The sequence below is a fragment of the Neolamprologus multifasciatus genome, chromosome 2 (assembly GCF_963576455.1).
Source record: "Neolamprologus multifasciatus chromosome 2, fNeoMul1.2, whole genome shotgun sequence".
Lineage (NCBI taxonomy): Eukaryota > Metazoa > Chordata > Actinopteri > Cichliformes > Cichlidae > Neolamprologus > Neolamprologus multifasciatus.
The window spans coordinates 35,215,539-35,230,055 of NC_140440.1; the positions used below are offsets into that span (position 1 = coordinate 35,215,539).

The 14,517-nt window shown below is 41.0% G+C and overlaps 2 protein-coding genes and 1 pseudogene across 3 annotated transcripts in view; 2 read left to right on the plus strand and 1 right to left on the minus strand.

Moving 5' to 3' along the window:
* The window catches only part of LOC146524976 (uncharacterized), a 125,765-nt pseudogene that overhangs the window by 16,794 nt on the left and 94,454 nt on the right, over positions 1 to 14,517 (plus strand). The window lies entirely within an intron of this gene.
* Positions 4,152 to 11,422, plus strand: gla (galactosidase, alpha). The gene is made up of 7 exons (XM_085131167.1): positions 4,152 to 4,429; positions 6,019 to 6,193; positions 7,420 to 7,594; positions 8,528 to 8,619; positions 8,705 to 8,866; positions 9,103 to 9,300; positions 9,474 to 11,422. Exons 1-7 carry the CDS (start codon positions 4,269 to 4,271, stop codon positions 9,801 to 9,803), a joined length of 1,293 nt encoding a protein of 430 aa, XP_084987293.1. The 5' UTR covers positions 4,152 to 4,268; the 3' UTR covers positions 9,804 to 11,422.
* Positions 10,090 to 14,393, minus strand: rpl36a (ribosomal protein L36A). Its single transcript, XM_085131294.1, has 5 exons — positions 14,276 to 14,393; positions 13,591 to 13,696; positions 12,880 to 12,947; positions 11,621 to 11,743; positions 10,090 to 10,170 (listed from the first exon to the last, which is right to left on the minus strand). Exons 1-5 carry the CDS (start codon positions 14,276 to 14,278, stop codon positions 10,150 to 10,152), a joined length of 321 nt encoding a protein of 106 aa, XP_084987420.1. The 5' UTR covers positions 14,279 to 14,393; the 3' UTR covers positions 10,090 to 10,149.

Below are 14,517 nucleotides of genomic sequence, written 5' to 3' on the forward strand. Positions count from 1 at the left end.
AATCAGAGGGTGGCTTGTCATTTCTGTTGTAGTTTTTTAGATTGGCCACTAGGGGGACATCCCGCGCTAAACAGGCACAGGGTTAGGCGAGTGAGACTGGCAGCTCCAGATAAAAAAGAGAAACTGGAGGCTGCTGTAGCTAGGCTAAACAAAATGTCAGCAGTGTGGAACAGCCAACTTTAACTCAGGTTTTGGAAAAGCAAAGAAAAATGTCAAGAGAAAATCCACGGGCAGTTTAAATAACAGAGGCTCTGACTCATTTTATCGCTCTGGATGACCAGCCAATGCCAGTCGTGGAAAACAGAGGATTGCACCGTCTTCTCAGCATACTCGAGCTGTGATATGAAATATAATAAATAAACAGAAGTGCTTATTTATTATTCTGAAAGCTCGAGACAGTGCCAATAGTTCAGTGATATTTTGTTAAATTACAATGTGGAGACTCTGCAATAATTTAACAGAAGTGCTTATTTTTCACTTAAAATTTTTTTGTGGTCATTTTTATTAAGATTTTATTTTTTATCGACAGAGAATAAAATAAAACTTGTCTGCATTTGTGTGTGTGTGTGTGTGTGTGGTAGAAGTATCGGTTTTTGAACTCTGTATCGGCAAGTACTCAGATCCAAGTATCGGTTTGAAAAAATTGGTATCATTGCATCCCTATTTTCCATTAAGTCTAGGTAATATAGACTACTTGTCACACGCCATGAGCCCTCCAAATGAAAGCAGCTCTACAAACAACAAAAAAACAAAATAAATCCTCTGATCATTAAATGGGTTTTACACTTAATATAATCTTTACTTCATTAACAAAAACGTTTGCACAAGTGATTTGAATTTAACTAACATATCCAAGCTGAAAAATGCACTCAATACATCGACTCATTTACAGGTCATGAGTTTGCCACTAAAGGTTATTACAAGAGACCGTTTCAGACACACCCGTCCAACAAGGACCTAATTAAAGTAGCCACATCAGCACATGTAGGCTCTTTCCCCTGTGACACTGACATAAACAATTTAAGCTCCTAATTACACAACAACAGATGACTCCCCAGTGAGGATGTGTGAGCCATGTTAGTCGTCGTATTTAAGGAAGCTCAACTTTCTGATGGCATTTACTTGCACTGCTACCTGTCCCCACAGAGATCAATACAGTAATGAAACTCAGTGGTGAGGAGGCACACCGTATCACAGCTTTGCCTTTTATTTTATCACCCTACACTTCATAACGAAGTTATAAGTCAGCCATGACAGTCATTTCAAATATATGACAGTGGGGAAGAAAGAAACATGATGGATTGGTGTCAAAGCTCCGGGGAGCCATATATACCAGACAGCAGGCACGGGCTGCCCATATGTCAACAATCTCCATTAACCACTGTAAAGACAGAGGCATGCTCCTCTTTTATGCGGTCCTGTGAAAAAACAATGGTTTCCATCACAACCGCGGGCGACATCCCATTTTTACAAGAAGAAAACTGTGTATTCAGATGAGCTGGATTGGCCCATCCATCAGCGGGGAGGGGAGTCAAATTGAAATCTGACATTTAGAGCCTCAACGCCTTTGCTCACTGGCTCTGATATGAACTATAGCATGTGACAAATTGTTTGTATCAGGCCTGTCCCAGGGTGAAGCCTCTGATAATGTTTAGGGTTGAAATAGGCACCCTTGACATTTCGCCGAAAGGTCATGTTTTGTGTTCGTTAATGCTCCCTTTTTACATGCACCCACCGGTGGAGGGGGGAGCAGGGGGGTGATATTATTGTCATAATCTGGGTGCGTGCCAACTCAGGGATGCGTCATTTGTTTTGACTCCTCTCAATATCAGAATGCAAGGAGTCATGAGCAACAAAGACGGAGTGTCAGCAGGAGGATCACAGGGGGGTTTTACACAGGCAGCCTGCTCATTCAAATGATGTCACCTCTCCTTTGCAACTCTGTGCCCAAAACAACTGATCTGACAGCCAAACAAACCAGTTGCAGATGTCCCTTAAATTTCTCCAAAAGAGCAAAGTAGCACGTTTAATGCAAGACTCATCGCCGTCTCTGCGTGTGTGAGACGATTTCACAAATAAAAACATCCAGGATTAATTACTTCTGCACCAGGGTGTCCGTTTACCTCTAAATTAAGAAAGCTATCTGTAATTCATTTTGTGTCAGCGGCAGACAAATTAGTGTCTCGCATCCATAGCTAATACACAGTTTGAAGCAACGTCAATATGTACAAAGTCTGCATTACTGCTGATGCTGTGCGAGGCATTTTTGATTAGGCAGGCTCCTCAGGGAACTGTGGTAAATTGGTCCTTTTCTTCTTTTGTTCTTAGTGTCTGATGGAAAGAAAATGCAAGTATCAGGTGAATTTGAGTATCTCCTATTAAAACATGGCTTTAGTTTGGGCACAGGGTGATGGTTCCTTGGATTAATCTACTTACCCTTTACTTCCCAAATAAAAAAAATTTTAAAAAAAGAAAAGAAAAGTGTGTATGTAGGAAGACCTGAAAGTTACCTGAACTAGACCTCCAAGGTTTACATAGCAACTCATTTTGATCACTATCCAGTGAAAATCTTTTATCAAATTAGATGATTAGATTGTTTTAACTGACAATTAAGTTACTTGAATCATGAAACTAAATAAGCTATTTAGGATGACACCAGAAGAAATTAAAGTCTGAAATTAAGGTTGTTTCTCTCAGGAGTTGACAACGAGGTCCAAAAGTCTGAGATCACTTTGAAATATACTTCTCTTTTTCATCAGCTTCAAATTTAGAACACACTGTTATTCTGAAAATCCTATCTAGGTAAAAAATAATGTCTTTGTAAGTGTATAGTGAGCTGACATGGATAACATAATGTTCTCATACCAAAAAGCCCGGTGTTCCTATAATATAATGCTTTTTTAGTCTTCAGGTGGTATAATTCAATTCAATTCAATTCAATTCAATTCAATTCAATTTTATTTATATAGCGCCAAATCACAACAAAAGTCGCCTCAAGGCGCTTCATAGATACAGAGAAAAACCCAACAATCATATGACCCCCTATGAGCAGCACTTTGGCGACAGTGGGAAGGAAAAACTCCCTTTTAACAGGAAGAAACCTCCAGCAGAACCAGGCTCAGGGAGGGGCGGGGCCATCTGCTGTGATTGGTTGGGGTGAGAGAAGGAAGACAGGATAAAAGACATGCTGTGGAAGAGAGGTGGTATATAATGGCTATAATGGTTCAGTGGGACTGAGCTCTGTTGACTGTAGAAGAAACTCCATGGCAGTGAGCACTCCTTGATGCTTTTTGGTCTTTAAGTATTCTTGCAAAGCTTGGAGGAATCCTTTGGCCGCGGTATAACTCCTTCTCCAAAAAGATGCAAAGGAGAACACATGCTATATCTCTGGAGGCTTCTACTTAGATGCAGCACAACTGTTTTGACGTGGTGGAGTCAAAGCAGTGGATACTTTCACTCTGGGGGTTAATACTCATTCACTTACTACTTATTCCCACTGCTAAATGCTTTTTTAAAGAGCAATGTGCCGCTGAAAACATGATGCACAGGTGCACTATTGCTACAAGGTAATTTACTCGAATATGTTTCTTTAAGGATCAAATCCACTCGATCTTAAGTGGACTGAAAACTATCAACCTCTAAGTAATAAAACTTTAAATAAAAAATTCTTTCCATGCAGGACAGTAATGATGATAGAAGTTAACTGCGATTTTTAAAAATGGCAATGTGCTCGACTACATTAAATTACCCATATGCATTTATCTCTGTTAAAGCAGACTGATGGAAACTGAAAGTCTGTCCTGGACTCAGACAGGCCTTTTAAATGACAGATGGAAGCTTATTTTTAAAAGCAGTGTAAACAGTGTTAGGGTGGAAAATTACTACAACAGAGTGTTTTCATACCCAATTTAGTCTTATAACTGTGCATTAACTTTACTATTTCCCATCTACCAGATTGGGTGTGAATTTAATCACGTGGTTGCGGCGATGTTTTTGTATTCGGGTGGATCACAAGACCATCACCTGCCTGGTGTCACCTGACTTTTCATGTTTTTCACCTGAGTTTTGCGTGAAATCCCGGCGCTTCCTGGTTTCCAGTAACGTCATTGGACGGTAACAGACGCATTTTAATTCGATTGGTCCAGCTTTGTGTCACTCATCCACGGGAGGCGGGCTGGCTGGCTTTGGCACGAGGAAATGAACAGTGAAACAAGTACAGTCGTTTGTTGCCGGTCACTGCGCAACTATTGTCGAGCTGAAAATCAAAAATGAGCAGAGCTGCCTGTCTCCTCGTAATTATCAGCTTAATGAGTCCCGCTGCTGAGGCGCTGGACAATGGGCTGGCGCTGAAACCCACCATGGGCTGGCTGCACTGGGAGAGGTTCATGTGTAACATCGACTGTGACACGGACCCAAATAACTGCATCAGGTAAGAAGTGATCCGGTTATCCTGACGTTAAATCAAAGCACAAGCCTACATACTCCGTTAAAACTGAACATATCACTGAAACACGTTTAAAAACATCACCTAAAAGAATTCACCAGTGATTACAGGAAGTGGCGTTTGCATTTAGCCAGGTAATCAAGTATTATTAAAGATGAAAGAAACTAATTGTGACAGGTAGTAAGTACGCTTTCACCATTTATTATATGTTTAATCTGCCTTGAAAGTGTGGTATTTTTATACACGCACAGAGGAACTCGTTATGAAGGGCTGTCATGAGAATAAGAGCAGGATCACGTGATTGAAATAGTCGTTGACAGCTGATTAAGTTCGGCTTTCTTTGTTCTCTGGATTCAGGCATTGGGGGACGTTGATGTGTGAGATATTGGTGTCAGCAAGTGCTGTGTATTGTGGAAGCAAAATTTGCAAAAGCTGTAACATAAAAGTCATTTATTGTTAAAGTCTAGTGGAGAAATATGTAAGGTCCAGATTGGTTGGGAGAAATGATGCACATATAAAACAAAAACTACTCATTTTTACTCATTTAAAATAGCCAAAGTTTCAAATAATAAATGTCAATAAATGGCCTGTATTTGTATAGCGCTTTACTAGTCCCTAAGGACCCCAAAGCGCTTTTACACATCCAGTCATCCACACACACATTCACACATTGGTGATGGCAGCTACATTGTAGCCACAACAACCCTGGGGCGCACTGACAGAGGCGAGGCTGCCGGACACTGGCGCCACCGGGCCCTCTGACCACCACCAGTAGGCAACAGGTGAAGTGTCTTGCCCAAGGACACAACGACCGAGACTGTCCGAGCCGGGGCTCGAACCGGCAACCTTCCGATTACGAGACGAACTCCCAACTCTTGAGCCACGATTGCCTACCACGCCTGACCACATATACTGAGCAATAATAAATTGCCCAGTATAAGCAATCTGGCTCAATAGAGGATAAGTAAGCGTTATTTTGTAATCAAAATCATTCAAAGCTGCTGTAGAGGAGCTGGAAGTGATCACAGTAGGTGTGTTTTAGGCCCGGGTGTACTTGATGGTGCAGGGTAGAAGTGGGCAGATCAAGCCCAGATACCTACACTGATATTGGTACTGGATCAGTACTAATGACACACTGCTCTCCCCTACATAAGATGCCGTTATATGTAAAAAACATTAGTATTGTTTTTGGTATCTGTAATATTGGCCTTGTATTTACTTGGTATGGGATTGATACCAAAATTTGCAGTTTTGCACAACACTACTGCAGAGTTCATTCAGGTTAAGTCATAATTACAGGTTAACATATCTAAAATGTATATTTTCTTGAATTAAAGGTAACATAAACGTGGTTTTGCTTTCAACCGCACTAATGCCTCCATTTTTGTGCCTGGCATACTTTTCCTCACAAAACGTAATGTTACTCACCTCTGAGCAAACCTTTGTTCACTGTTATAATATCTCCTTCATCTCTAAATATTGGTGTGTGCCATATATCCATTACACATTACATCGTACACTGGCTTCTAACGGCTACTATCAGCCCCGCCTGTCTCCTCCTGTTGCCTTGGCAGTGAGCGTCTGTACATGCAGATGGCAGATGTGATGGTGAAGGAGGGCTGGAAAGAGGCCGGTTACGAGTACGTCTGCATCGATGACTGTTGGCCCTCCCACCAGCGTGATGCCCAGGGCCGCCTGCAGGCAGACCCCAAACGATTCCCAGGAGGCATCAAGAAACTGGCCGACTATGTGAGTATTAGTCATGAAAGAGGAATGAAAAGTCTGGATGTGAATATAGTATTAATGCCATAATTCCTCTATGGACATCAAACAGAAAGAGCTTCAGAGAGACTCGGTGAAAGTGAGAAATACTTTACTAGCTGGGAGAAGCAAAATGAGACCATGTGACTGCGTTTATTGTAGCTTCCAGCTTTGGGGCAGCAGTTTGAATAATATACACAGTCAAAGAATGATAAACCCATTTTATGTTCAACACGCCACTGTGATTTTATGGTATGCAGTATTATCGTGTCAGTACAACGTGTCTAAAATTTCAAATGTTAAAAAGTTCTTGAAGCCCTGGTTGAATATCTCGAGAAATAAGTGATTACATATTCATCATATACCCATTCAAGCTGACCTGCAGGTATTTACATAATGAATAGGAAACGAGCAGATGTGGAATCTGTTGTCAAATTAGCTTCCAGTATAGCACCTGGAGCCAGGGAAGATGTGCAAGCACATATTGTGTTGCGTAGGAAAGTGCTGCCGTTGACTCTTCGCAGGAGACTCACAATAGAAAGGAGCTGGAAGCCATGATGCCAGGAGGATTTCCATGTATAAGGCTTCACGTATAAAGACTGCTAAAAATATATTGTTTAGCAGGAAAGGAACATATTTAGGCCCACTAAGGCAACCTTGAGTTCTGTATTAAAAGAATCAAGTTTAGAGCTGTGCAACATTGCCACCTACTGGAAGAAATACTCAGAAAGTTGATGCTTCAAGCAGAATCAGTGGTTTGTTTGTTTCAGTAAAGTAGCCCCTTGGGATGATCTGTTTGCTTTTTGAGGGGTTTCAACTTTTTTAGCAATTTGCCTGTGCAGCTGTGGCTCAGATAGAGCAGGTCATCTACCAATAGGAAAGAGCGGTTCGATCCCTGCCTACTCCAGTCTGTATGTCTAAGTATCCTTAGGGCAAAATGCTGAACCCCAAGTTGCCCCTGATGCCTTCATTGGAGTGGGAGTGTATGAAAGTGTGTGTGACTGGTTTAATGTCAGTCCATTTACTATTTAACCCTTAAAGGGATATGGTACAAGCTTTTTCCAGCGTGCACAGACACAGTGGCATGGTTGCTCGGATGGGCTCCAGCACCCATGTGACCTTGAATTGGACAAGTGAAAGAACATGGATGTCACTGGTGTTTGTCATTCACTGAGATGAATCAACAAATCTTTAATATTTTTTTATGCTTTAAGATCCACTCTAAGGGCCTGAAGCTGGGTATCTACGCAGATGTGGGCGACAAAACCTGTGCTGGATATCCTGGGAGCCTTGGTTACTACGAGAAAGATGCTCAGACTTTTGCTGACTGGGATGTTGATCTGCTCAAATTTGATGGTTGCTTCATGAATCGGGCTTTGCTGGGAGAGGGTGAGTTTTTATTTCTGTGTCAACACCGTATAAATACACATACAGAACAAACAAACAAACTCTCCACCATTCTTGGGGGCATCTCTGTCCAGGCCATATTTGGCACAGATGTTTCTGTAGACTTTGCTGGCCACTTGGTTATGACGTTCCATGCCTGTTGATATGGGGCTGGATTGGCTACAATCTTCCTCTTGCACTCAACAATCCTTCCCACTTGGTGCCCAATCTCGGGTGAGGATATCTCCCCCGCTGACCTGGCATCCTGGCTCCCCCTTGCCGTAGCCTCTGTTAATAACCTCTGTCTCTCTTCCACAGCATGTCTTTAGCCTGTCTTCCTTCTCTCACCCCAACCAATCACAGCAGATGGCCCCGCCCCTCCCTGAGCCTGGTTCTGCTGGAGGTTTCTTCCTGTTAAAAGGGAGTTTTTCCTTCCCACTGTCGCCAAAGTGCTGCTCATAGGGGGTCATATGATTGTTGGGTTTTTCTCTGTATGTATGAAGCGCCTTGAGGCGACTTTTGTTGTGATTTGGCGCTATATAAATAAAACTGAATTGTACCTGTGAAAGCAGTCTTCTTCCAAACACTACTAGTTGTTTCATGTAAACTCTTTTCATCTATGTTTTTGTTTCAGTCCTAAATGTCCCTTTCTGCTGTAGGCTTGGTTAGCATGAGGTGTGTAGCTGGATACAAACGCTCCAGGCGGGAGTCAAACTTGTGACTCCAACTCTAAAAGCGTGTAGTCTTATCACTACGCTATCCGGCTGCTTACAAAAATATATATAAAATATAAAGTATATATAAAAATATACACGGAAACAATGTGGACATGTACTCTCCATCTATACAGGAGGTCAAATTTCTTTCCTCAACATCATTTTTTTTACCAGTGAAGGTGTTTAAAGGGTTAACTACTAAATATTTGCTCTGTTTAAGGCTACACAAACATGTCAAAAGCACTGAACAACACTGGACGGCCTATCCTGTACTCTTGTGAGTGGCCGTTGTACGAGTGGCCTTTAAAACAGGTGAGAACTTGTTTTTTTGTTTTTTAGAAGATGCTGCAAAAATAATGGAGTATACTCAAAATAAAGAGCATTTCTGTGCTTCCAGCCCAACTACACAGCTATCCGTGACACTTGTAATCACTGGCGCAACTTTGATGACGTGTTCGACTCGTGGAGCTCCGTCAAATCCATCTTGGACTGGACTGCCGCTCATCAGGACATCATCGTCCCTGCAGCTGGACCCGGAGGCTGGAATGACCCCGATATGGTACTTTGTTCTACCGAAGGCCTTGGACATAAGTGGTTTTACTATCATGAACCTGCTTATTTTGCTTCTTTTTATCTAATGCTGATCAAAATTCACAAAGATGTTGATGAATCTAAATCTCCTCATACTTACTATTGTATTTAGACATTTTTTAGTAGGTTGTGGACACACTGTAGCGTCATCCCTGAGCCTGATTTGCTTATGAATTTACATACTGAATTACTTTATTTCTCTAGCTTGTAATTGGGAACTTTGGCCTGAGTCACGACCAGCAGGAGTCTCAGATGGCGTTATGGGCCATCATGGCCTCTCCTCTGCTCATGTCCAATGATCTCAGAGACATTTGTCCTCGCTCCAAGGAGCTCCTGCAGAACAAACGCATCATAGACATCAGCCAAGATTCAATGGGCAAGCAGGGATATCGCACTGCCAAGGTGGGTGTGCGACTCAGTGTGAGCTCCTTCTGCAATGGCAGCTCAGTATTTATGGTGCCTGTAGTTGGTTTGTGATCAGCCTGACAGGCTCTTTATAGCATTAATTACAAATGATCAGTGTGGGTAACGGCAGATGGAGGCATAAACCAGTAAGACTTCCCCTTTTTCTACAGGGGAACGATTTTGAAGTGTGGGAGAGGCCGCTGTCGAAGAAGCGCCTGGCTGTTGCTGTGCTGAACAAACTGGAGACGGGCGGTCCTCGAGGGTTCGACATTGGGGCTGCCCCCGGTTGGAAGATCTGTGGCCCGCAGTGCAACGTCACACAGATCCTGCCTCAGTACAAAGAGATGGGAGTTCAGACTCAGCAGAGCAAAATAATTGTATCTGTCAACCCTTCAGGCACAGCTCTGTTGACTGTCACTCCCATCAGCAGCGATTTCACGAGGCTTCACAAGCTGAACTGGCAGGGCACATTTGTCAGACGTAAACACACCATTTTATAGTCCTCAGGTGGTTAAACGCACCCGAGACGTGTACAATATCTCAATTGTCTGGGAAAAAAATGAAACTGAATAAGTTTTAGGTGTTTATCTTGTGTAAATCTTAGTGAATTAAAATGGTAGCTTAAAGCTGCCTGGAAATGGATCGCACTTCCTCGGTCCCATTTATATCCAATAAATTAAACTCTTGCTGTTAACTGTCTAGACTACTGAAAGGTTAAATTACCATAAGAGACAAAGCTGGAATTTTTGTATAAGGAAAAAAAGAAAAAAGGATTCAACTCAAGAGTATGTTTGGATCCATTTATTGAAAATAGTGACAACTTCATCCATATGACTGGACCACAGTTTAGAACTGGATGACCTGGCCCTGTAAGACAACAGAAGGAAAACATGTGAGAATGTGCAGCTTATATTTGCGTTACTTTACATGAATTTATAATTAAATTATGACTTTTGTACTGTAGTTGAATACGACTAAATAAAACCCAGTATCTTCACATTCATCAGCCTGTTGTAAAGTATACGCATACAGAGTGGATATGACTTAACCTTTGTGGTGTTGATGAGGAAGACAGAAGCTTTTAAATAGAGTAAAGTCTGATTAATGAGGTAACCCAACAGATGAATACTGAGTCATGGGGGGACACAGGAGCCAATCACCTTGAGGCAACAGCTGTTGTGATTTGAAATTGAAATAAAAGGTAGCCAATCGTGTATTAGAGCTTCTATTGAAGGAAGAAAAAACAATTGATGTTTAAGAAAAAATAAAGACGACAAGCTCAACAGCAAACCTTGTAAAAATAAAAACTAATAACTGTATTGACAGTATATATATATTGAGATCAACTCATGCATCATATTTTTACCACCACAATAAATCAACACCCAACCCTGAGTCACCATCTCATCAAAACAAATACAATTTACCACAAAAACAACAACAAAAAGAAAAACAATCTGTGAGCGAAATACGCTCCAGTTAAAATCCAGGATGGGCTGCATCTTTATCAAGTGTAGCAAACAAACATTTCCTAATGCAATTCTGGTGCTACAGCGTGTGAAATGCGTTCATACATGCAGACACATGCCTCTTTCACAACTCAATTTCAAAAGTGGTTTCTTACTAATTACATCAGAAAAGGGGCAGAATCGAGTCGGACATGGTCGGGGTCGGCCCTTTCCCTCGTCTGACACACAGAGCTCGTGTCAGACGCTTTCACACTACTGGAAAAAACTGTTTTTCCACCTCTTGAAGAGTGTTGCCCAGGAAGAAATACTCTAAAATCCATATTTTTATGTGTACATATGAAGAATTAAACAACTGCCAGAACAAATAATTCTGACAGGAAATGGGACGACTAGAGAGCGAATAGGCTCAAGATAATTACATATCTGATCAAACTGCATCCAACGTTTGCATTCTCGTGCACCTTCTTTGAATATCTTGCAATATCCATCTTTAGCGTGCAAAGCTACAGTGGTAACAATGGTAACATTTTTACCATGCTGTCACCGTGTTCGTTCTGTAATTTATCACGATTAACATAACAGATGTCAATATGTCACATGAAAAACTAATAGTGGGTTATGAACATGAGGTTATTAAATGTGTAACAAAATAATTACCTACAAATATAAGAAGTCAGAATATTTTGATAACAGATTTCTGTGGGATGATTCTGACACCAAACTGTAGCTTTAGCCAAGATTAAACCCACTAAGAAAAATACTACTGAAGTAAAGTTAATATAAAGAATATGTTGTAAAGAATAGTTAACTTTAATCTTTACAATAGCAGGGACATATGTGAGTCTTACCTTTCTCTTCTTGTCACCACCCAACTCGAAGTGCTTACATCTCTTGATGGCCAGCATTCTCTTGGATCTGCAGTTGGGCTCCACACACTCGAGCCTCAACACAATCTTCTTTGTAGTCTTAGCCTGTTTGACAGTATTTCAGTGAGTGTCATTTCCCCTCACATATATCTCAACACGATCAATCCGACAGGACAATGCTGTGAGATAGTATTTACCCTTCTCATGATCATTTTTTCCTGTGAATTTGTCACACCTTAGCATTTTAACACACAATAAAGATAATCTGAGTAGGGCTTGCTGTTGCGTTTTGGAGCAGTCCTGCAGCATAACCCGAGGGCACTTGCACATAAAGGCACAAACAGATGGCTGGACATTCTCCTTTAGGATTTTCTGGCAGAGAGCAGAATTCATAGATGCATCGATCAGAGCGGCAAAACAGCCTCTGACCATCACACGTCTGCCACCATGTTCGATTGGTATATTTTTATCAAATGCTTCTAGTTTTGTGCCAGATGTAACATTACTTACATTTTCCAAAAAATTTCAACTCTTTTCTCGGCAGTCCACAGAATATTTCTGTCTTGGAGGGGGAGGGGGTCAAATGTGAAACCATTTGGTCAGTAATGGTTTGCACCTTGAAACTCTCCCATGGACGCCATTTTTGCCAACTCTTCACACTGTTGAATCATGAACTCTGATCTTAACTGAGGCAAGTGAGGCCTGCAGTTCTTTAGATCTTTTGTGACGTCTGAGATGAGCCATAGATGTGCTGTAGCCACTCCTGAGAAGGTTCGTTACTGTCCCCAAGTTTTCCCCAAGCTCTCTCCATGTTTCCAAAGCCAGAGAACTGCATTGCAACCCTTTTCATACTAATAACATCAATGTCTTGTTTGTCATAGTTTCCTTTAGATTGTGGCGTGATGTGCCGCTTTTTGATATTTTTTAAAAACTTAAAACCTGCACAACACATTGAAGTAAGTGACTTCTTTATATCAACAGATAAGGCAGTATTCAGGCCTGTGAGAGGCTATTGAAATTTTACTCAACTACCCAAAAAATGTGGCTAATTACACTTAAATCATGATTTCACACAGAGCAAAGTAAAAACTCTGCTTTCTATTTACTTGGGTTATTTTTTTATAATATAAAAAATTAGTATGATGATGATCTCAAACTTTAAAGTGTGACAAAATTAGCAGAAAAATATAAATCTGGAAAAGGACTTTTATTACAGCACTGAATGAGAAAGCCATGGTTACCTTTTTGCGGAAAATCGGCTTAGACTGACCACCATACCCACTCTGCTTTCTGTCGTATCTCCTCTTACCTGAAAAACATTTAGTTTAGTCAACACATACTTGAACAATTAATAAAATAAAGCAAGGATGCATTGATGCATTATGGGTTCAAAACAAAATATTGGCCCATATTTGCAGACTTCTTACAATTTCCCTTCTGTGATAGGAAAAAGATTGCAGATATATTAAGTGCTAAGACACTAATCTATTGATTTATCAAAATATGTGACGACAAATAATCAGATAATGCCATAGATGAGGCCAGTGTCGTGCTAAATATTTACTACTGATGCTCGTGTGACTTTGTGTATATCTGTTTGTATTAGTAGATGTAGTAAGCAGAATTTACTGAGTTATATATAAAATAAAGAAATGACCTGTTTTACAAGAATCCATACACATCATCAATCCAGTCCTTTTTGGCTACTTAAAATATATTTATGGAGATGCTGTTAAATTTGGTACAATTTGTTCTAAAATCTTGATCAAATCTACTGAAAAATAAACTTTTAACTGCTTGTATTTTGCGACAGGAACGTTCTTCCTGGCTCATAGTGACTTGATATCACTTACAAAACATGTTTTTGACAGATCACAGGTCAATGTTTTATATACAGACACTTTGACCTTAGACACCAGTGCATCCCTTAAATACAGGACAAACATATTTACCCTGTACATAAAGAGAATCCTTCCCCTTCTTGTACTGGGTAACTTTGTGGGGCTGGTGCTTCTTGCACTTCTTGCAGAAGGTCCTGCGGGTTTTCGGGACGTTCACCTGCACAACACAGAGAATAACATTTGAGCAGACGTGCAGTATACACAAAATACCACAACGCGGACTAACTCGTCCAACAGGCCCAAGCCATAAAACTCACAACACTTATGAAAAATCAAGTGCACAGCTAACAAAGAGTTTTGTTCAATCATGGTCGAAATTGACCTTAATACACAAAAGCACCGAGTTTATCATTTAAACTGTGGCCGGCAGTGTTGGGGCAAGCTAACACGTTAGCATCGCTATTTTAAAGAAAACAGCGTAAACAAGTGATGCTCCAATACTTTTTACAAAGCAAAACACGTTTTGACATAGCTGTTAATTGATTGTGATGTTTCGCTTGTTTAGTTTTTCGCTTCTGACAGAAAGGCCGGTTGGAGTAGAAAAACCAACAGTGGCGTTTCGCCACTAAGATAGCATCCAACAATATAACAGCGTTAAATATACCAAAGATGGCCGATACCGCCATCGCTACGCACATCGTAACATTATCAACATGACCGGGTGTATTAAAAACAGAAATTGTACTTTAATCGGCAGGATTGAGTTAGATTTGTTTTAGGTGTAATGGTAGCATACCATGGCTGCAACCCGATGCAGAGGGAAAGAGGAAGAAGGAGGCCGGAAGCAGTTCTTAAAGTCGCCCCTTCAATAGACCTCAGCCGTAGAGAGGTCTGCCCCCTAGCGGCCGGAGATGCAAAGAAGCCAAAACCATAAAAAGACTGCAAACACCCCCAATTTTAAGGAGAGTGACAGCCATGGATGCACAGCATAAACCTGACAAAACTCAGTGGCTCAGTAATATACTAAAACACAAGCTA

Excerpts from the sequence above, each read along its gene's own strand:
- rpl36a (XM_085131294.1), bottom strand. Across the intron at positions 11,744-12,879 it reads AGCCGATTTTCCGCAAAAAG|GCTAAGACTACAAAGAAGAT; the intron begins GTAACCATGGCT and ends ACTGTCAAACAG. Across the intron at positions 10,171-11,620 it reads GTGGTGACAAGAAGAGAAAG|GGCCAGGTCATCCAGTTCTA; the intron begins GTAAGACTCACA and ends GTTGTCTTACAG.
- gla (XM_085131167.1), top strand. The coding sequence starts at position 4,269 with ATGAGCAGAGCTGCCTGTCTCCTCGTAATTATCAGCTTAATGAGTCCC. Across the intron at positions 6,194-7,419 it reads TCAAGAAACTGGCCGACTAT|ATCCACTCTAAGGGCCTGAA; the intron begins GTGAGTATTAGT and ends TTATGCTTTAAG. Across the intron at positions 8,867-9,102 it reads GCTGGAATGACCCCGATATG|CTTGTAATTGGGAACTTTGG; the intron begins GTACTTTGTTCT and ends TTATTTCTCTAG.